Source organism: Aaosphaeria arxii, assembly GCF_010015735.1.
Source record: "Aaosphaeria arxii CBS 175.79 unplaced genomic scaffold BU24scaffold_13, whole genome shotgun sequence".
NCBI lineage: Eukaryota > Fungi > Ascomycota > Dothideomycetes > Pleosporales > Aaosphaeria > Aaosphaeria arxii.
In genome coordinates this window covers 87,351-107,761 of record NW_022983486.1, presented here as the reverse complement: position 1 = coordinate 107,761, position 20,411 = coordinate 87,351, and the positions used below count along the sequence as shown (strand labels likewise).

Genomic DNA, 20,411 nt, shown 5'->3' with positions numbered 1-20,411 from the left:
AAGGGTAAGGTTACTTGGTACTTGGTAGGTTAATCGCAACAAGCCCGCCCGTGAAGAGTGATGTCAGTGCTGAAACGCTAAATACAACGACACCGCCCGGAGAAACCTGAGTGGTTGGCAGCGCATCAATAATAAATAATGCTTCCCAATAGATTTCCAACCCAGAGAGGAGTATCGTGAGAAAGACAAGCAAGAGAATAATATTGGGGGTTACATTTGATAAGATTCACTAATGAATACGACGGTCAAAACCCTTACCATGCCCACCAAAGAGCCGCGCTTGAGGATCGATTGCGTGAGTCCAGGGTTCTGTAGTCTGTAGTCTGTAGTCTGTAGTCTGTAGTTACAGATCCCGAGTACCAAAACCAAAAACCATTTCGTTAGTTTGAAGAGTTTGACGTCATTATCCGCCCCTGGAACCAATCATAGGACTGGATTCTGAGTCCGATCGATCATGCCACAAGGACTATAAGCTACGAGGTATAAGCTAAGTAACCAGGGACGATCAACACCAGGGTTCTGTCGATTCTGTCAAATGTCCAGGCCAGGCCAGGCCAGGGTCACTTTTGATGTCAGCGTTCTGCTCGCACCATTCCTACGAGGTATGAGGCACCCCTCCAACTCATACCAAGTAGGGCTAATTGCTACCAGTAACAGATGTATAGAATATTGTACTCGTAATGGGGTGTTCGAAAGATTGGGATCTTCACAATGGTCTACCGGTAGTCGGCTTCCCTACATGATGAGCTGCCTAAATGGAATTATACTCGTACCGTTATGCTCGTACCATTATCCCAAAGCACTTAAGTGCTGGCAACTTACTGCTCCGATGGCAGTTATTGGTGTTGTGGGAGATTCTGCTTTTCATCCATAATAACGCCGAAGCAGGTTGAATGCTCTTCACACAGCCTCTTCTGCTCACTACTAGATCAATGATTCATTTGCAACTCCGAACCAACAATCGCTGCCACCATCTGCGGTTATTATCTCCCATTTCGAATCATAACTTCTATCCGTTAGCAAGCTTCTACCTCTATTGTGTAGATATTCAGCTGCCATTTCACTTATTGTCGGACTAGCCATTCCAATTCTCTCTTCACCTCCTCATTCCCCTTCCCGCCCAACAGTCCCTCGTACTCTTCCCTCCTTAGAAAATCATGATCCATATACTCGAAACCTGGAACCACAGTCTCCGTAATCAACAACTTTTCGCCATCACTCCCGTCCTCTTCAGGTAGCAACAAGCTAGCCTTATACTTTCCTCCCTCAACAACCCAACACATCTTCTCCCCCTTCTCATAATCCTTCCCTACTACAAACGTCTCCACCCTCACTTTCCCCTTCTCGCGGTCCTCGTCAGCATGAAGTAGGATGTACCGCCCACGGCCGGAAACGAGGGTATGTATTGTTCGACCCTTGTTGATGTGAAAGCAGCCAAACGGAGAATGCGCCGTCAAGAGGTAGTAAATCGACGTCGACAGGTTGCGTTCGTCGATGTTTCCACCTACGATCCGCTGGTCGCTTGTCTTGCGCTTTTCGTCTTGCTGGAAGGGCGATTTGATCTCCAGAGGACTTCGATCGATCTCGGAGAAGTACCCACCCTCAATGTGGAGTTGCATTCCTAGTGCCTTGATCAAGCTGAGGTTCTCTGGGGTTTCTGATTCGCTGGGCTTTAAGGGCCGGGTGGTGGTTATCGGGAATTCGGTTTTGGAAGACATGGCGAAGCGATCTGTGTATTTTGAGGAAATATTTGTTTGTTTGAGGATGTGGATTTTTCTTGAGGAAACATTCCAGATATCTCACGTTTTAGCTTATCTGCCCCGCGGGTGTAAGCGGATGACCCACAATAAGCAGATTCATATGGTGACGTTATAAAATCATGGTAATCACGCAGTTGCATTTTTATTTATTAATTTATTCCTGCTTCTTGATGGATACCTAGGCTCTAGAGATTGAAAAATGAAGGACTTGGTCTCTAAAAGTATTCCCAGAAACATGGTCCTTCCTGTAAAGGGTACATTCTCGATCCTAAAACGTACAATAAACCCCTAAAAGTTCAATGGCAATACTTGCCAATACCAAAATCAGTTCCAATCATCATCATTCCAAAAAACCTGGATAAGAAATACTCCTAAATCTCACAAGAAATACATGTCATCTCCACTCAATGACCACCGGATTGTTCATCAATGGGACTCCTGCACCTTCTTATGCACTTCCCAGAATCGCACAGGACTCACGTTCTCTGAACATGTTAACCACATATACATACAATGCCTGACTTGTGGAACTTCTCTCTGTATGAACAAAACAAAGTCAAGTACCGCATTTATGATACTTTGGTAAAAGCTTCGTTTGACCTGCATGCCAATAGGTTGATTCCTATATACAGCATACTATATAATTGATTCATGTATCTATAATTTTTAATTTTATCTTCATGTTGACGTGGGATCAGACATTACGTATAGCATCACCACATTAACTCAAAACAACCACTCGAATGTAAACACTCCAATGATATCAAGCCCACATCTGCCTAACATTCAAATTTATCCTCTTCGTCGCCATCCACCCAGCCCACTCCTCAAACCCCCCTTCCCTCCCTTCCCCAGCAGGCCAATCCTTCAAATACTCTGGACAAGTACCCCCCACCACCTGCGGCACACCATGCCACGCAAACCGACTCTTCCCACTCATATACACCGCACTCCCCGACCTCAACCTCAACGTCAAGATCTTCTCCTCCCCACCGTCCTCTTGAATCCCTATCACAAACACAGCATCGCAGCCCAGACTCACGCTGACGAGCCCCGTGTCGCAGAACTCGGCGACGTCGCGATGCACGCTCAGCGTGTCGCCCGCGGAATACAGGTTGACGATCGCGGCCTCGGCTTTCGTGTCTGTGAAGATGGCCTCCAGGAGGTCTTTGATGTCGGGTGGGAAGGTTGGAGGCGGGGCGTCGGGGTACCGTTTGGCGGTCCAGTCGTATTGGCCTCCGAGGGTCGTCCAGCGCATCTTGCGGTTGAGGAGTTGGGAGACGGTGAGGGGTTTGTGGACGGATGGGTCCAGGGGGTGGGCTATGTGGTCCTGGGATGAGGGGGGAAAGGAGAAGAATGAGGAGTCATGGGGAGGATAGGAGAGTTTGTAGTGCGTGTGGATGTTGGTTAGATGTGAGGGGTTGGAGAGGTCACGGTGGAGGAGACGATGGAGGAGGATTTGTTGGATTTCTGGGGGGAGGAGATTGGGGATTATGTGAAGGCCTGTGGAGGTATTAGACGTGATTTTGAATATAAATTCGGTTCTATCATTGAATATATGTAGAGGTTTGTCAGAGGCGAAGAGAACGAGCAAGAGAAGGCAAGATTGGGGGAGACAAAATTCAATTCTACTGGACGGGCCGCTACCAAACCAAGACGCACTCTCCTAGGAACATGCTGTGCATCGCTGATGTCGGAAAGACTGTATTTACCTGGCATATCCGCATGTTCAAAGACAGACACCTTTTCGGCTGGGGAAAGATGAGACAAAGAGGGACCACTTTTCGCGAGTGATGCAAATGCCTGATTAAGCTCATCTGACTCGAGCTCTTGGACAATCGCAATCTTGCTTCTTTGGGCGTCCGATGGATCGTGCGGATCTACGATCTCGGCATCTCGATTCAGTGCCTCGAGCTTCAGCTTCTGGTACTTTTTATATACATTGCGGATGCCGTCTGGTGGACGTTGGTGGGGGTCAAGATTCTCCATTCATTCGTGTGCGCGCTGACGGTGAGCTTTCCTTGATGCGTTGCACGAGAGCCTTGTTTCAAAGGTTGGTTGCTCCCTAGGCGACCGATAGTGATTGTATTGTTCAAAGGTGGTGGATGGTGGATCTATGGTGGACAGTGAATGTTGTTGTCGCGAGGAGAGTGGTCAACGCGAAATCGCCAAAATGACAGGGATCCTAAAGGGGCCGTGCGCTGTTTACCTTTAATCGCTTTTCCACAACATAGACACCGCCGTTCAACCTCCCCGCCCCAAATACTCGACTTACCCAGTTACTACCCTCTATACTAACCAGCAGGTACTTTCAGATCCTCTCGTTTGCTCTATACCTTCAGCTGCGAGTGAACATACTTCAGGCATCACTTTTTCCGCAACCATTCGCTTCTTTTCAGACCGTGTACATAACTCCCTGGCTGCTCGCTCCTGAGGAGGCTCTGACCGCCCTTTCTTAACGATGGAGAACTACCAAAAGATGGAGAAGATCGGAGAGGGTAAGTGGAAACGTTACTGAGCCTGGATATTGCCAGTGTCATTGTTGATGCCTTACTCTAAACGTTTACTAACATGCCTTCTCCTAGGTACGTACGGTGTTGTGTACAAGGCCCGCGACCTCACAACAAAGGACCAGCGTATCGTCGCCCTCAAGAAGATCCGTCTCGAAGCCGAAGACGAAGGTGTTCCTTCTACCGCCATTCGTGAGATCTCGCTTCTCAAAGAGATGAATGACCCCACCGTTGTCCGCCTCCTGAACATTGTCCACGCCGACGGCCACAAGCTCTACCTCGTCATGGAGTTCCTCGACCTTGATCTCAAGAAGTACATGGAGGCATTACCTGTCAGCCAGGGTGGTCGCGGCAAGCCTTTGCCAGAAGGCTCGGGGCCTAGACTATCGACTCTGGGCCTTGGTCCTGAGATTGTGAAGAAGTTCATGACCCAGCTGTGCCAGGGCGTGCGATACTGCCATGCTCACCGGATATTGCATCGCGATCTCAAGCCCCAGAACTTGCTGATCGACATGGAGGGCAATCTGAAGCTCGCAGATTTCGGTTTGGCGCGTGCATTCGGTGTGCCGCTGCGAACATACACTCACGAGGTCGGTTCCAATGAACAGCTACTGTTAGCCATAGTTGAGCGGTAATTCTGATTGTTTGCAGGTCGTCACGCTCTGGTATCGTGCCCCTGAGATTCTTCTCGGAGGCCGCCAGTACTCCACAGGTGTCGACATGTGGTCTGTCGGCTGCATCTTCGCCGAGATGTGCACCCGCAAGCCATTGTTCCCTGGTGACTCGGAGATTGACGAGATCTTCAAGATCTTCCGGTAAGTCGAACGATTCAATTTGCGTGATATTCTAGACTAATGGACCTCTAGAATTCTCGGTACACCTACCGAACAGGACTGGCCTGGTGTGACGTCGTTCCCCGACTTCAAGCCCTCTTTCCCCAAGTGGCAGCGAACGGATATTGCAGCGATCGTGACCAACCTGGACGACGCTGGTCTCGATCTTCTCGATGCCATGCTCGTGTACGACCCTGCGGGACGTATCTCCGCAAAGCAGGCCGTTCAGCACCCTTACTTCACGGGCCAGAACGGTTTCTTCAACAACGGCTTTCATTAGATGAGCGCATGATGGTCCCTGGAGGATGTCACGCTACGACGGTAATGGAATTTGGGAAAACAGGATGCATATGGGAGGCAGAGGAAAAGGAGGTGGGAAGGCGTGGTTAATTGTGATTCCCATTACTTTGTCTGATTTGAGCCTGACAAGGCCTTTTTTCTTTCGTCTGTAATGAGGGTGTGTATATAACACTATTAACGTGGTGGTGGATTAAAGGGATGACCGGTCATTATTGGTCGATTTTTTTGCATGGCGTTTCACGGCAGTATCGAGATTTCATTGCATGCATACATGGGAGGGAATCATCAGGACGAGGGAGAGATGAATTGAACTTCCAACTCAACTTGCTTTTGCATTTTCGTTTGTGATAGTAATTAATCAATGATACCTACACCTGATACTGATGAATTGATGGTAATTGATAACCCGTCGAATGGGACAAAACACGCGGGAGCCCCGCCTCCGCGGTGGTTCAGCCCTACGAGGGGCAAAGGGCCAGGTACATAGCGTAGCACGTCCCGGCCTAGCACTTGGAAGTACCTGGAGCTTCATTCCATTCCCGCTCAACATAACTACCACATAACTACCTCCCATTCTTCCTCCTCCATACACACAACAACAATGCCACCCACACCCACGTCCTACCTCCCCCACGACCAAGGTCCCCGCCTCATCATCTACGCGCAAACATTCCACTCCCCGACCGGCGAATACCACTCCCTCCTCCCGCTCCTGACCTCCAACTCCGGCCTCACGCACCTCATCATCGCCGCCATCCACCTCAACTCTGACCCCTCGGCCCTCACCCTCAACGACCACCCGCCCTCAGATCCACGCTTCTCAACCCTCTGGACCGAAACCCAATGGCTCCAAGGCGCCGGCGTCAAAGTCCTCGGCATGCTCGGCGGCGCCGCGAAGGGGTCCTACGAGCGTCTCTCAGGCCCGACCTCCCAATTCGAAGCCTACTACGCACCCCTCCACGCCATGATCCTTGCCCACAAGCTCGACGGCCTCGACCTTGACGTCGAAGAAGAGACCTCGCTATCAACCATAACGCGCCTGATCTCGCGGCTACGCACCGACTTCGGCCCCTCCTTCATCATCACCATGGCGCCCGTGGCCACCGCCCTGATCCCCGACCCGCGCGTGCAGCCCGCTGCCCCGCGACCCACGCTCGCATCGTCGCCGCCGGGCCCGAACCCTCTGCACCCGAGTCTGCCGCACTTGTCTGGGTTTTCGTATGCGGAGCTGGAGGCGAGTGCGTGGGGGAAGGAGGTCGCGTGGTATAATGCGCAGTTCTACTGCGGGTGGGGGGACGCTGGATCGACGCAGTGGTACGAGGCGATTGTGTCGAGTGGCGGGTGGGATCCGCAGCGCGTGGTGCTGGGCGTGGTGACGAATCCTGCCAACGGGGCGGGCCATGTTGGGGTGGAGAAGTTGGCGGAGGTGTGTCGGGCGCTGAGGGCGAGGTATAGGGATGGGGAGGAGGATAGGTTTGGTGGGGTCATGGGCTGGGAGTGGTTTAATACCGGGATGGGTACGGACGAGGATATGTGCCATGTGCTGGATATTGTGCCAGACGTCGATGTCGTAGCGGCTGGGTGGGTGAGCGTTCTGGGGAGGGTGCTGAGAAATCGTCTCCCTCCTGTTGCTGCTCAGCAATCGAAAAGTGGTGCTGGTGGAGGATTTGGGGGATACACGGCCGAACAGATCAGACAGATGGTCCTGCCGAAGCAACAAGAGCAGCAGCGGAACATAACACAGACACAGGGAGGCAACGGACAGACAGACACATCAAGCACGACTACGACGACCGACCGCGACACGAAATGGCCCGAAGAAACAGTCGCCTCCCTCGTAAGCCTAGGCTTCGACAGACGGTCCGCGATCGCAGCCCTGGACGCCACGGACGGCAACGTCGACCTCGCCGCCGGATTTCTATTCGACTGAGCGAGTGGTCGAGCGGATGAAGGAATCTCCAAAGGAAGTGGAAACCGCCATGATGCATTGAATCGAATCATGCACACAATGTACGCGGACGGTACACCCAGCGCCTGATATCACGCCAGGTATAAACGGAGAGGCACCACTGTCAATCTGCATACATACATTACAAACAATACCTGCGCCACGGGCCATTACCACCCATGCCAGTTACAGTCGCCACCTGTTCTAGGAGCAAAAGAGAAAGAAGAAGCGCCGCGGAGCAAGCAAGACAAAGCAAATTCTCGTAGAGGCCATTCCGATCGATCATCCCGAGGAACAGACAGACGACTGACGTCTACGGAGGAGGAAGGCAGGGGAGAAACAATAAATTCCACAGACGATACGTCACAGCGCTAGCGGGCACTTGTATACATGCATGAACGGGAATCTCGATCCCGATTCTAGACCTGGAAGGAGCAGCATATGATTCCCATGTACTGCACATGCACATAGACATAGATTCGCAAGTACCTCCATGAATAGATGTAGTGCCGCCGCATGTGATAGAAAGCTTAACTCGCTCGTACGAGTAGCTTAAAGGTGTAGATACATAGATTCGACATGTGATTCCATAGTCAATGCGCCGAATGAACGAACTATCACGAGACAGAATTGAGCCAACTAGGTTTCCCGTTGTTTTGGGTGAGATGTTTGTTTGTTTGTTTATTATATCCTTTCCTGTAAATGGTGACATATGGCAAGATAAACATAGGAACTATTTTTTTAACTCCCAGTGGAGATATGACTGTACATTATTGATGAGTGGAAACCGTCTAATTTGTATCCCATGTGATAAATGAAGGGAAGAAATGTGTAGTTATTGTGGAAAAAAGCAATCGTTGGGTATCCTGAGTGCAAACAATGTACCTAAGTATTGCGACATGATTATGCCACCAATAACAACCAAATAGACCATATATGGCAATCTTGCCTCTACGAAAGAGGGCATAGATGATTGGTAGAAATATAAAAATGAAATGGGTGGGTCGTGCGGCTCAACGAGACCACCGCCCATTACCACTCTGATATGTTGAGTGAGATTTTTGCTTTGCGTAAAGAGATTATTCGTGCATCTAAAAGTCTCGTCCGTCGATAAGAAAAGGAAAAGAAAATGAGTCCAACTCCGTCCTATGCAAATGCAATGCCATGCGATAAAAAGATTTTGTGTTTAGGAAAGAGCCTCAATGGATCGTCCTCAGTATGCGGATGAAAGGATTGGCATGGCCATGATGATGTTCATCTCCCTCCGAAGCGTGAAACTCGGCGACCGATGCGAACGTGAAATGCTCGGGATGTGTCGGTTTGTGACTCTCGCCATTGTGATTGGAGCCTGGCGGCGCGGTCGTCGTACTCGACGATGCATTCGACGAGGACGAGGACGAGGACGAGGACGAGGAGGTGGTAGTCAGGTGTAGACTATTGGGTAGAATCGAACATTAAGTACGGGTTCATGTTGATGAGAGTGGAGATGGATACGGGGGGAAAAAGTGGGAAGGAAAATGGAAGCCGGTAGGAGGCCGACAGTGATAATTGGGAGGTTTTACCTTCCTTCCTCGTCGCTGGTCCTCGGGCTCAATCGAGGACTCGCTCGGCGCGAGTTCATTTCTGTATTCCGCTGCGTCTCCTCCTGCAGAGGGTCCAGTCCACCTCGGGCGGGGCTCGCCTGGCCTGATCCGCGTCCTGATCTCTGTCCCGATGGGCTGGAGGGCCTGGAAGTAGCAAAATCGTAGGTTGGCAACACCTCGGAGATGGGAGTCTCAGCAGCCGGCGTACGCACAGCAGTGTTGTACGAGGGGGTTCTGGTGAGAGCATCCATGTCGTACTCGTAGTCGGCACCGCTCGTGACATTCCCAAAATAACTGCCTGATGATTCGGCCTGGACTGCGCCATTGTGCGGTGTGCTTCCACCGGACGAATGTTGTCGGCCAGGGGCATAGCGACCAGACGAATAGCTGTGCTGGTTCAGACTGAGGTTTTGGAGTCGGTGCTGCAAGGCAGTCGCAGACGCCCCGCCGCCATTCTGATTGGCAACTGCGTCAAGCGAAGCAAGATCCTCGGCCGAACCTGTTCGACTCTGTGCGTAGAATGGTGTGTTGGCTCCGCTAGTGCCCAGACTGCGCAGACCGCCGGGGGTCATGAAACCACTGGGGTCGATATCGTGGTAGAGCTCGTCCATCTGGTGTAGGCCATACGTAGGAGGGGCATTGCGATTGGCCTCGTCCTGCATGGCTACAGAGTTGATCACATTGTGATCTACGACCACGCTCTGGTCTTCGTTCGGAGGGAGATTGGGCGAAATGAACAGGTGGATGTGGTTCTTCACGAGAAGCTGGCTGGTATGGCCCTCGGGATTGTGCAGGTTGACATACAGGCGCACCTTGTGAGTCACGCGTAACCACTCGGTGTCGACCGACTGCCTGCAGTTCTTGAGCGACTTGGGAAGATCGAGGGACATGGAGAAGCGATGCGACTCATCGAAGAGCTCATCAACGTTCTCGACACCCTCGGGGACGAGGCGTGCGGAGTTTTCTGGCATGTTGCCCTCCTTCTGGCAGATGACGACTTCCTGGGTATGGCTGACTCTGCGACCGGCGTAGTTGATGAACATCTGGCGCGTCTCGAGTAGTTCCATCTTTATTGTGGCAATGGCGACGCCCTTGCGCAGGGGCACGAGGATGAAATCGGCCCTTACGGCGGTGCCGACGATGTAGTTCTTTTGGGGGATGGTGATCTTGTAGGCCAGCTTCGATGCCCAGATATCTTCGTTGATCTGCAGGAAACAACCCTTGTTAGCGTGTGGATCCCAAAGATAAGAAAATGAAAAGAGGTGATTGCGTCATACCTGTTCCATTGGCACCGTCTCGAGGAGATCGCGACCGAGGGTCCTGATAATGCGAATGTGTTGGTTCGCAGTCAATTGCTTGCTCATGTAGCCTCGGTCGACGGTGGCGCTGAGGTTGTAGACAATCCAATTGGTGCTGATGCCTTCGACACTCTCGTCCGTGTTACCGGGGAGGGTGAATTTGAAGTCCCACTCATGATAGCCAGCGTTGATTTTGTGAGGTTTGTTCTTGTTGCCGTCGGCGGGGAAGAGGTTCAAGGTCTCGCGCATGAATTCGCACTTGTTCATGATAGGCTGAGGGGTGACGGTATTGGAAGTATGCCAACTGTTACACGGAAAAGCAAAAGCGTAGGGTTAGCACAGACTCTCTTCTTTGCATCTCGCTTTTGGGGGGAGGGGGTGTTAGGTGTGTGTGACCGAATTCGGAAGGAAGTGCGGGAGGTGGTGTTACCGTTACGAGCACGGAGGAAGGAGGACGGAAAAGAGGGAAAAGAAAAGAAAAAAGGCAAGTGACTGGACGTACGCAATTCTCCTCATGCCAATGAGGGTCATCTTGATGCCTTTGACAGACATTGACTCTGGATTGCTGAGGACCAGCTTGCCAGCCAGATCGGTGGGCTGGGACTCAGAGGGCTCTCCATAGAAGACGACGAAAGGCGAGTTGGGTCTGGTAGTAGAAATGTTAGCCTTTGCGCATGCGCGTATAGTTGTTGATTGGACGAATAAATGAATGCAGTAATGAGGAAAGAGAAGAGGGAGCACTGTGGTGAGCAATACAGTGTAGGTGGGTGAAGAGAGAAGAGAGGGAACATACTTTATTTCCAGGGTAGGTTTTGAGCTGCCGCCAAAGACGGGGACTCTGGCGTGAGGCATGATTGCGGTAGGAATAGGTGGGCGAGGCTGTATAGAAAGAAGATACTATCTATAAGTAGGAGGGCCAAAAGAATGGCATCACTCTGGGGAGGCAGGGTCCGGGGGAAGGCAGGATAATATACTGTTAGAAAGTACGAGTAGGGAGGAAGATGAATGGAAGGGATTAGTTAATTCCCAGTAATGGTGGTAGCGGTGGTGGTATTCGCAAGTAGTCGTGATTAGTCGAACGCGGGTGGTAGAGATGACGATGGCGCAGCAACGGACGTGGGAGGGGGTGGAGGAGGTTAGACGATGGAGGATGAATGACAGATGATGGGATGGGATGGATGGCGGATGACGGATGGATGGTGAGATGCGGCTGCGCGGCTGGATGGTCGAATGCGGCAGATTCCCCAAAAGCAGCAAAAGCAGACAGTAATAGATAGTTACTGGAACTGGTAGCGAGGAGTAGAGGTTAATGCAGGGCGAGCGATGGTTTTATGGCTTGTGCAACTGCAGTAGTGTTTGTTCCTTTTTCTTTTTCTTTTTCTTTCTTTTCTTCTGGTCGGGTATGGGATTGCGAGGATACGATTCGACAAAGATACGATACGGCGGGATTCGATACGGGAGATATAGATAGATAGAAGGGTTATGGCGCGGGAGAAGGAAGGTTAAGGTTGGTGATGGCGTGAATGGGCTTGATTGGCTTTGGTTGGCGTGGATGGCGTGGAAGGATGGAAGAATGTTTAGAAGGACGGGGCCAAGAGTCAGGATGGATTCGTGTTCGGCAGAAGAGGGAGCGAGAGAGAGAGTAAAGGTAGTGGACGGAGTATTGTAGTGCTGATAGAAGGCAGGGCAGGGTAGAGTGAAAGGTTCCAGGCCAGGTCAGGTCAGATCAGGCGATGGTATAATGTGTAGATACCTAGGTATGTAGGTATGTATGTATGTATGTATGTACACAGTACCTGGGATGGTTGGTTTAGAGGAGAAAGAAAAAGAAAAGAAGAAGAGGGGGAAAAGGGAAGAGAATGGGCCGGGTTGGGTTGATATCATATACTTTCTGTTACAAGAGAGATACACGATAGTATACTGGTACAGTGCCTAATGAGAGAGCATAACTAAAGGTAAAACACCGTGAACCCACTACGTTAGCAGTGATACAACTGTTTTACGAGTATCTATCGCTCACTACCCGGAAAGGCAATGTTAAAAAAACCTCGCATGAGCTCCGAACATGGGCAGAGACATGGACAGGGACAAGGATCAAGGAGTGTGTGTATGGACATGGAAGATTCACAGGGGGATGGCGTGCTTGACATTGACCACAACCATTAGACAGTAGTCCAGTACTGCATGTACACAGTAGTCCACTGTAATAACTAGAGGTAACCAACTCTAAAACCCGATCTTAATCATAAACTCACAATCATCGCAATCATCGCAATCATCGCCCTTTGAAGCCATCATGGATCAGGTTAGCATATCTCTCTTGTGTATCATGGCAAAGGCAGGGATTCGAGGGGATTCGAGAAACTCGGCGGGAAAGGCGGGCAGACAGGCCAGGACGGCCATCCATCGGCCACTCGTTTTGAGTCGTTCTCGTTTCCTTTTCCTTTTTTTCTCTTCCATGGATAAAGATCGGATCCTCTATCGTCAAATCATCATGGTCCACTATCGTCACCGTCACCATCGCCATAACAAGCTTCACGCTCATCATTCATCATAGATCCTTCGGGATCTTATGCTTTGCCCTGTTCTGCCTTACTTGCAGTCTATAGAATGAATTGCATGTCTCTAAATAGCAAAGGGAAACCTTCTGGACTGTCTTCTCTTCCTCTTCTTTATTTCCTTTCTTCAAGCCAATCCCTGCCCTGTCTTGTCTTTTCCTGTCTCGTCTCTGTCCAACTTGCGAATGTGATCCACCCGGCGGGAAGCCCATAGATAGCGACCTGGTTAGTTCTTCGTTACTGTGGGTCCTGTTACTGCCCTGTTGCCCTGTTCTCTTTTACCACCGGCCGGCGAGAAAAGGAACGACATCGGTGGAAACAGGTCTCTCACAGCAAGTCAAGTCAAGACAAGCTCATGATTGCAGCCACAATCACAAGTAAAAAAAAAAAACAGGGAACAGCACGAAAATCAACCAACCTCCGATGCCGATGGCTTTGCAGCAGTTGTCGTCAACGATCGTCGTCGTTTCGATAATGATCATGGCCATTGGTGGTGTACGCAATGTTCTCCCTACAGCCGAGGGAAGAAACGCCAATCGCTACTTGTATCTACTACCGAACGACTACTTTCCACTTGTTGCATCTTGTGATACGTGATACAGGACAGGATCTTCAAAACACTTTTCCGCGATCCTATTCCCGCCCTCCTTTTTCCATACCCGTCTTTCCATTTTCGTTTTCCCTCTTGCTTTTCCCGTTGTTGGAATGCATCGTCACAAGGCATAATTACCAAGGTAGTGATTGCAGCCCAGCGCAGATTTGGGATACCGTTTCGGGAATACGCAAGTGGCATGGCCAAACTCAAAATCCAGTTCTATCACTGTTATGAGTCTTCAAGTATCCAATACAGAATACTAGTTTGTGACTTGTTGCATGCTACTCTGTATCCACTCGTGGTTTTACATAATAACTGGTAAAAAGTAAATACTTGCACATACCTGTAACTACTCCCACGCACAAAGGAAGTGTACCGAAACTGCCGATCCATAATAAATTCTTCCCGCGAACGGCCCAGCCCTGTCCTGCCTGTCCTGTCCTGCCTTTTTGCTTATTCCCATCGCCTGATCTAATTGTCGTAGCTGTCTCCATACGTCCACGGTCCGTTTAATATCCATGCATGCTTGCATCCTGTTATTGTGTATGGCTGTCTGTCTGTCTCTGCTCTGCCTCATCTTCAAAGAAACCAATAATTACGGAATTCATCCCATGTCTCTCCCTGCCCCTTGTCAATTGTCTCTCGTATCTCGCCATGGTCCGACGGAACCATTCACCTACTCTAGTAACTGTACCCACTCCACCTATCCAACTCACCTATGATTTCCTTACATTCTATCGTTCTCACTAGGTACGGAATACTCAAATCATCAATCATCAGCCATCAATCCCGTCCCACGTCTCCTCAGCTCAGCTCAGCCTAGGCCCAGCCCAATCCTATCCCACTCAGCACTCAGCCTACTTGTAGTTACGAGTACCACTCTTACATCCCTCCTACGAGGTAGTTCTTACCGGTGTAGATACACAGCACTGTACTGCGCTTGCACTTACCTACATTTGGTACATGATGCAGGTTTAGAATAGACCCTGGATTCCACAATCATCCATCCACTCCCGCCCAGACACACACCTCAACTGTGTATCAACACATCTAGATCCACTTTCACATTCGCATTCATACCAATAGATACCCGCCATCTCACCCATATCATATCGCTCACACTCTCTCTTGCACGCAGCACAAACATGTTCCATAATCATCCCAACAATATTAAAACTGAAACAGATAGATAACGCCAGATCAGATTCGCACTAATCCGGTACTATCTACATGTGTTTGACGTCCGCCATGTCTCAGATGCATGTCTAATGTCTGTATGTATGGATGTATTGTCTCGCTGGCGGACAGGCTGTGTCACAAGAACATCTCGCCTGATCGTCATATTCACATGTACTGTTCCTGTAGTCTTCATGCTGTGGAACATATGCATACATACGTACATTCATACCTTCACATGTGCATATATGTATGTACACATAACACATCTACGTCAACTCAAGAGTCACACCATCCATACCATCCCAAATCCCTCGTCTCGAAACACACGAACTCCAGGCGCTCTGCACTTAGTGGTACGTACCTAATGTACCCGTACCGTATCGCGAACAACGGGAATCCCAAACCCAGGCACGACCACCAACCGGACCTCCCACGCCTCTCCCACGCCCACGTTTTTTCCCTCCCACGCTCGCCACCACCACTACGTTCGCTCTGCCAGCCACGCACGCCACGCGCAACTCCTCTCATCCCTACCCCTACCCTTTTACCTTTGCCCTTTGCCTTCCATTGCCCGGCCGTCATGCAAATCCAAATTTCCCTTCCAAAAAGTTTTTCCATGATCTTCCCTTCGAGAAAAAAAGATAAACGCCTACTGTTGATCTAACCTAACCCAATCCCTGCACTAAGGGAAATGGAAGAAAAAATATATCTCGGGCCGAGAGGCCTAGGGCAGAATTGCAGGACCCACCGCACCGCACGCGTAACAGTAGGAGTGTGTGTGGATGTGATATTGTTGTGCCGAACGTTTCGGGTAAGATGTTTTTACACGGTAGGAGGAAGATGTGCTTCTACGGAATATGGCGATTGATTGTATATGCAGAGAGGTTAGTGAGTATCAGGGAGTTGAAAAGCTACGAGTACCTAGATAGATCGATAAACCATCACCATGTACTAGTTGGGTTATCGAGGGTACCATGATACTGCTTGTTCCATGCAGGCATCATCTTCATACTCTGTTTCCAACTCTACATGGATCTTTTGAGAAGTATCTACGGAATACGCTTTATAGAAATTGCAAGCCTTGCGAATAGGTTGCAGTTGATAAACGTCGTACTCGTGAGGGAAAAAGGTGCCTACGAGTACTCTTTTCAGCCACCAACCGCTGCGCCCCTCCATTCCCCTTATCGATTAAGGTACTCTTGGGTGCACCGTGAACGCCTGCGAACACCTACTGCGAGAGCAGATGATCTGATGTACAGTCCTTAATTCATTCATTCATAAAACAGTACAGAAATTAATTGCAAAGGAACAGAGAGTGTTCATGTATTCATTCCTGCTGTATCGTAATGTAAGTCACCGATAGGGCCAGGTCATGAATCTATCTCTACCTGGCGACTGCAGCGATAATTGATAGGATAATGATGACGATATCGATTCCAATTTTTCACTTCGGATCCCGTCATTGTTTTCGTGTATCATAACATCGAGTTCCAAGGGGGAAGCGGTGTTTATCGGAGTAGGGCAGATCTAATAATAAATCATTCCGATAATTCCTCCCCTCCCTGAATAGGTACGACACCAACAATCAACAACACCAACACTGTATCGTATGCAAGAAGACGATTGGATTCGAGAATGCTTTGGCACTTGAAAGAGGTTGGAAACTCGATTTGAAACTCGATTTGCGTTTTGACGTATTCACCTATTAACAGAGTATTGATAATAATACCAATGCCTTTCTCTCATCATTCGTCTTTTTTATCCACCCAGCCTTTCTCCTACATTCTCGAAGTGGTGAATGGCTCTTCAGCACGGTCACGAGAATAACAAACAACAACCGCAAAAGCTCTAGTTGAGGACGTCGCCCGCCGATCGTATCTGCCTCAGCTTTTCTTGTTGACCGCCGCTGCTGCCGGGTGGGAGACTACCGGTACCACCCATCGACACTGTCGAAGCCAGTGCAGTTCCTCCGATTCCATTGCTGCTGCTGTTGTTGATGCCATTGGCTTCACCACCAGCGCCTTCTTTCGGTCGGTCCCATGTGCGGATGTGCCCTGCATGAAGATAAACAGTTAGCTAAATGCGCCACGAACTGAAACGTCCAGGAAAGATCTAAAAAGCGTCATGCCCTTATCGGCCAACATCATCTTCGTCATCGAAAATGGTCTTCGTCATAGCTCCCATGCATGATCCATGGGTCGGAGGTCGGATGGTTTGAGGCTCTTGTGCATCTCAACAGGAGCTTTGGCCGCCCGCCTCAGTGGGTCCCGTACCCGTCCACGTCCCTTATCCCTTATCCCGGCCCTGGTCCAAGGCTTTGTGTGTGTCTTGCAGCAAGCACACACGCACGAACGCACGCATGTCGCACGCCCACCCATCCACGGACGGGATAGGCGTCGTGCAATCACACACTAAAAGGCCAGCAACCAAGCGGGTTTTTTCCTGCGTGCACTGCGTGTGCTGCAGCCAAAAGCCCACAACCTTTGAGGTTCAACCTTCCACCAGGATAGGCAGGCTAGGACAGTGATGGGAAGATAAAGGCGACCGAAAACAGATATGCATGTCGCAGCTAGTAAAACTCCTCCAACGACCACGTTTCTGATCTTGTGCAAGGAAATGCTCTCTCAACTCACCATTGTTGCAAGATGTCATAATGCAGTCCTCCTCGAATCCTAGCCAACACAGTGGATGCTCGTCTACCTTCTTCGCCTGATGCATTTGTTAGCACACCCAACACTCCGAACATTGCCGCATAGCGATAGAACTCACCATAACGGGCGGTAACATGGCCGTCCGCGCCCGCGGCTCTACAGCGTGTATAACCTGCTCATCTTCGTCGTTTTCCACCGTCGTTGCCGATGTGAGATTAGAGTTGGATCGGAACCGCGTGGTGGATCCATCCGTGCGGCTACGCTGCATCTTCAGGGTCGTCGACGCAATGCTACCGCGCTGTCGAACCGATGCCTGCCATGTCAAAAACACGCTAGTCAGCATAGCTCAACATATCGCAACTCACCTCCTCTCTAGCCAAATGTCCCACTAAAGATAAGAAATGTGCGCAGAGAAGTTGAGGGAAAAAAGACAGAAAAAAATCTAGAACTCACCGCCCGAGGCCTATGCAGCATTCCCACGCTGAAGTCCCACAGTAAAAGCCGACAATCTTCCCCTACACTACCAATCCGATAGTTGCGTTCATCACACCGCCAAGGATCAAAGGCTACTGCCGTAACCCATGAATTGTGGCCCTGGCATCGCGCAACCAGCTGGCTCTCTTCCATGGACCAGATGGATAGCAAATCATCTTGTCCACCTGTAACAATGTATCGACCGTCAGGCGACCAGCACACGCTAAGCAGGCCTCCGTAGTAGCTTGTGAAAATGTGAAGCAATCTGTCCGATGTCAGCCGAATGCACTCTAGCATTCCCTCAGCAATTGAGGCTCAATTGGAAACCCACTGTTCTTTGAGGAAGTCGATGATGCGGAGCGACCCGTCCTCTGACACCACTGCAATGTGCCGGTTGTCAGGCGAGAAGGCGAACGCGTTGATCTTCGAGTTGCTCGTTTGCCAGTATGCCACAGGGTTCGTCTTTTGGTTAACCGAGTTCACCGACTTCTTGATAATCAACGACGACCTCATGGCCTCCTTGCCCTTGGCCGACTCCCCGGCTGGCGCCTGCTCCTCCGGCACAAAAGGTGCATCTTCCTTCTCCTTGTCATAGACTATCAGGCTGCCGTCCATGTGCGCTGCTAGGAAAAGGTTTTCACTGTTTGGAATCCACCGAATGTCGGTCACAGCCGATGCGACAGCATTGTTGATCGCTCCCTATCGAACAGTCAGCTACCGTGCCTGCGAAATTACTAGTCCTGGGTGGTTCTTCAACTACGTACATTCTTGTTGATTCGTGCGTATTTCTGCGACATGGGTTCGTACCAGATGATGTCACCAGTCGAAAAGCCCATAATCATATCCAGGTGGTTTGGACCCTTTGTGATTGGGTTTATGTCGTGACATAGTGCATGAGCTTTGGTGAATAGAATCTTGGTCATATGTTCTTCCTAGGTGTGGGTCAGTTTGAATGTCTCGAACTCCCCAGCAGAAAAAGCTACCTTGATAGGCGAATTGAGATCCAGCCATTGGAGTGCGCGGTTGACGTTGGCGAAAGCATATACGCCGTTGGGGTTGTGTTCTTGTAACCTCTTCGATAACGCTTCATGCGGAATGACTCGAGACACGAAGGACGAGTTACTTTTGACAATGTTGCTCTTTGGTTTCCTTCGTTTGAGCGGGTCCTTTGCGTCTTTTCCATTTATGACTGCCAGGTGAGGATTGGAGGCTCCGAACGCAGGCGCAATCGAACTCTCGTAGGGTGGGAATGCCGTTCCATTGACACTGTGGGAACCAGCATCACTGTTTGCCTCGTGAGGTGACTCTTGTATGCTTGGAGGAACTTGTGACCGTGTGCTTGTAGCCGTTTCGAATCGGTATAGGCGCGAACTGGACTGGCGCCGTGGCGCAAGGAGAATGAGGGAGAGCTTCGTTCCGGCGGTAGGAGGAGAAATTGTCGTCGCGAGGGGGTTTGGATTGTGAACGGGAGCCTCTGAGGGGTGGGGAGGCGGCGTAGCTAGGTGGAGGTCATCGCGCAACACATATGTACCTGTCATGGTCCGGTGTGAGGGGAATATTTCTCAAAAGGCTCGAGGAAAACGAGAAGACATACCTTCTCCAACGACTAACTGGTGCTCGGGACCAGTGGGGTGTGTGAGGGTGTTGTTGGTCTCGATAAGAGGCCCGGCACCCGGTGCGCCGGGGTAGCCACCGACAGGATATCTGGGTGGTGGTGGGAGAACACTGTGGAGCCAGACAGGCATTCATATCAGTCGAGCTCGGGGATGCACGCGCGATAAAGTAGTTATCAGGGGAGTGTGATTGGGCGTGGGTGGAAGGTGGTCACTCACAACATGGCTGAAGTTGTGCAATATGCTACCAATCAATCAATCGATCGAATTGAACCAAATTCGGCTCAACTCTCCAGTGGTAGATGGGGTTGATGGCTGGTGGATTGGTGCTTGGCCCAGATCGCAAGGCCGAGCGTCTGTCTGATCTTCAAAGCATAGAGGGGGGATCCCGTAGAATAGCTGTGAAGAAGTATGATGGTTGTCCCCTCACGAGACAGAGAGAAATGGAGCAATGTTTGATACCGATGGGTTCAGGCAGGGCGAGAGATATGTCGTACAGGGAAGTGTAGTGTAATATGTGTCGGTGTGTTGTGTGTTGTGGTCGAGTGAGGAGGAAGAGGAGGAGGAGAAGAGGCCGGAAGGCGGAGGAACGATACCGAATCTCAGCCGGCGGAACCTGGAGAAATTGGGGAAGGAACGATCGAACGCCTGGCCTGACCTGACCCGAACTGGGGTTCTACCTGGGATCGGGTACCTGTAATTGGGGTTGCACGCGCGCGCTTGTCTTGCGCCTGCCCTCTACCGTCCCGTCACGGTTGAATCAGTTAGAGAAGAACGTGTGAATGGAATGCTGAAACAAGTTGGAAGAAGGAAGGGGACATGAAGCAGCTGGTTCCATAATTATTCTATCTAATAATTCCGTCCCTATGTGGGGAAATATTGGGTTTCCTGGGCAAAGGTGAGGATACGGCGGCGGCGGCGGTGGGCGGAGATGCCAGATACTTTGAGGATTAGCGCGCAGATATACAGTGAAGAGAGACTCTAAGAGAGAGGCGTATGTTAGTCAGGTATCCTTAGGAAGGTAGTTACCTATATCTAAGTATTGCATGAGTATATGTTCACTAATCGTGCCTCATAACCACTGAGCTCTACATTTGTGGCATCCTGAA

At 50.4% G+C, this 20,411-nt stretch overlaps 7 protein-coding genes across 7 annotated transcripts; 3 read left to right on the top strand and 4 right to left on the bottom strand.

Moving 5' to 3' along the window:
* Window positions 1-674: 674 nt before the first annotated feature.
* On the bottom strand, window positions 675-1,844 carry BU24DRAFT_428306 (uncharacterized protein). The gene has a single exon (XM_033529445.1). The coding sequence runs from the start codon at window positions 1,716-1,718 to the stop codon at window positions 1,065-1,067; it is 654 nt and encodes a 217-aa protein (XP_033377724.1). The 5' UTR covers window positions 1,719-1,844; the 3' UTR covers window positions 675-1,064.
* Window positions 1,845-2,431: 587 nt separating this feature from the next.
* Window positions 2,432-3,749, bottom strand: BU24DRAFT_473521 (uncharacterized protein; the record flags this gene model as incomplete). The annotated part of the gene is made up of 2 exons (XM_033532793.1): window positions 2,432-3,304; window positions 3,583-3,749. 2 exons carry the CDS (start codon window positions 3,747-3,749, stop codon window positions 2,524-2,526), a joined length of 948 nt encoding a protein of 315 aa, XP_033377723.1. The 3' UTR covers window positions 2,432-2,523.
* Window positions 3,750-3,998: 249 nt separating this feature from the next.
* On the top strand, window positions 3,999-5,724 carry BU24DRAFT_428304 (Pkinase-domain-containing protein). Its single transcript, XM_033529444.1, has 4 exons — window positions 3,999-4,258; window positions 4,346-4,860; window positions 4,922-5,085; window positions 5,137-5,724. The coding sequence occupies exons 1-4, from the start codon at window positions 4,222-4,224 to the stop codon at window positions 5,381-5,383; spliced, it is 963 nt and encodes a 320-aa protein (XP_033377722.1). The 5' UTR covers window positions 3,999-4,221; the 3' UTR covers window positions 5,384-5,724.
* Window positions 5,721-7,680, top strand: BU24DRAFT_428303 (glycoside hydrolase family 18 protein). Its single transcript, XM_033529443.1, has one exon. The coding sequence runs from the start codon at window positions 6,005-6,007 to the stop codon at window positions 7,331-7,333; it is 1,329 nt and encodes a 442-aa protein (XP_033377721.1). The 5' UTR covers window positions 5,721-6,004; the 3' UTR covers window positions 7,334-7,680.
* Window positions 7,681-8,909: 1,229 nt separating this feature from the next.
* Window positions 8,910-11,084, bottom strand: BU24DRAFT_358230 (uncharacterized protein; the record flags this gene model as incomplete). The annotated part of the gene is made up of 4 exons (XM_033523986.1): window positions 8,910-10,139; window positions 10,212-10,536; window positions 10,735-10,878; window positions 11,026-11,084. 4 exons carry the CDS (start codon window positions 11,082-11,084, stop codon window positions 8,910-8,912), a joined length of 1,758 nt encoding a protein of 585 aa, XP_033377720.1.
* A 3,307-nt stretch (window positions 11,085-14,391) lies between these two features.
* On the top strand, window positions 14,392-15,445 carry BU24DRAFT_74201 (uncharacterized protein). Its single transcript, XM_033534588.1, has 2 exons — window positions 14,392-15,375; window position 15,445. The coding sequence occupies exon 1, from the start codon at window positions 14,647-14,649 to the stop codon at window positions 15,226-15,228; it is 582 nt and encodes a 193-aa protein (XP_033377719.1). The 5' UTR covers window positions 14,392-14,646; the 3' UTR covers window positions 15,229-15,375; window position 15,445.
* Window positions 15,446-16,412: 967 nt separating this feature from the next.
* On the bottom strand, window positions 16,413-19,434 carry BU24DRAFT_467764 (WD40 repeat-like protein; the record flags this gene model as incomplete). Its single annotated transcript, XM_033532470.1, has 8 exons — window positions 16,413-16,618; window positions 17,198-17,273; window positions 17,334-17,528; window positions 17,669-17,954; window positions 18,021-18,388; window positions 18,454-18,621; window positions 18,673-19,220; window positions 19,284-19,434. 8 exons carry the CDS (start codon window positions 19,432-19,434, stop codon window positions 16,413-16,415), a joined length of 1,998 nt encoding a protein of 665 aa, XP_033377718.1.
* Window positions 19,435-20,411: the final 977 nt, after the last annotated feature.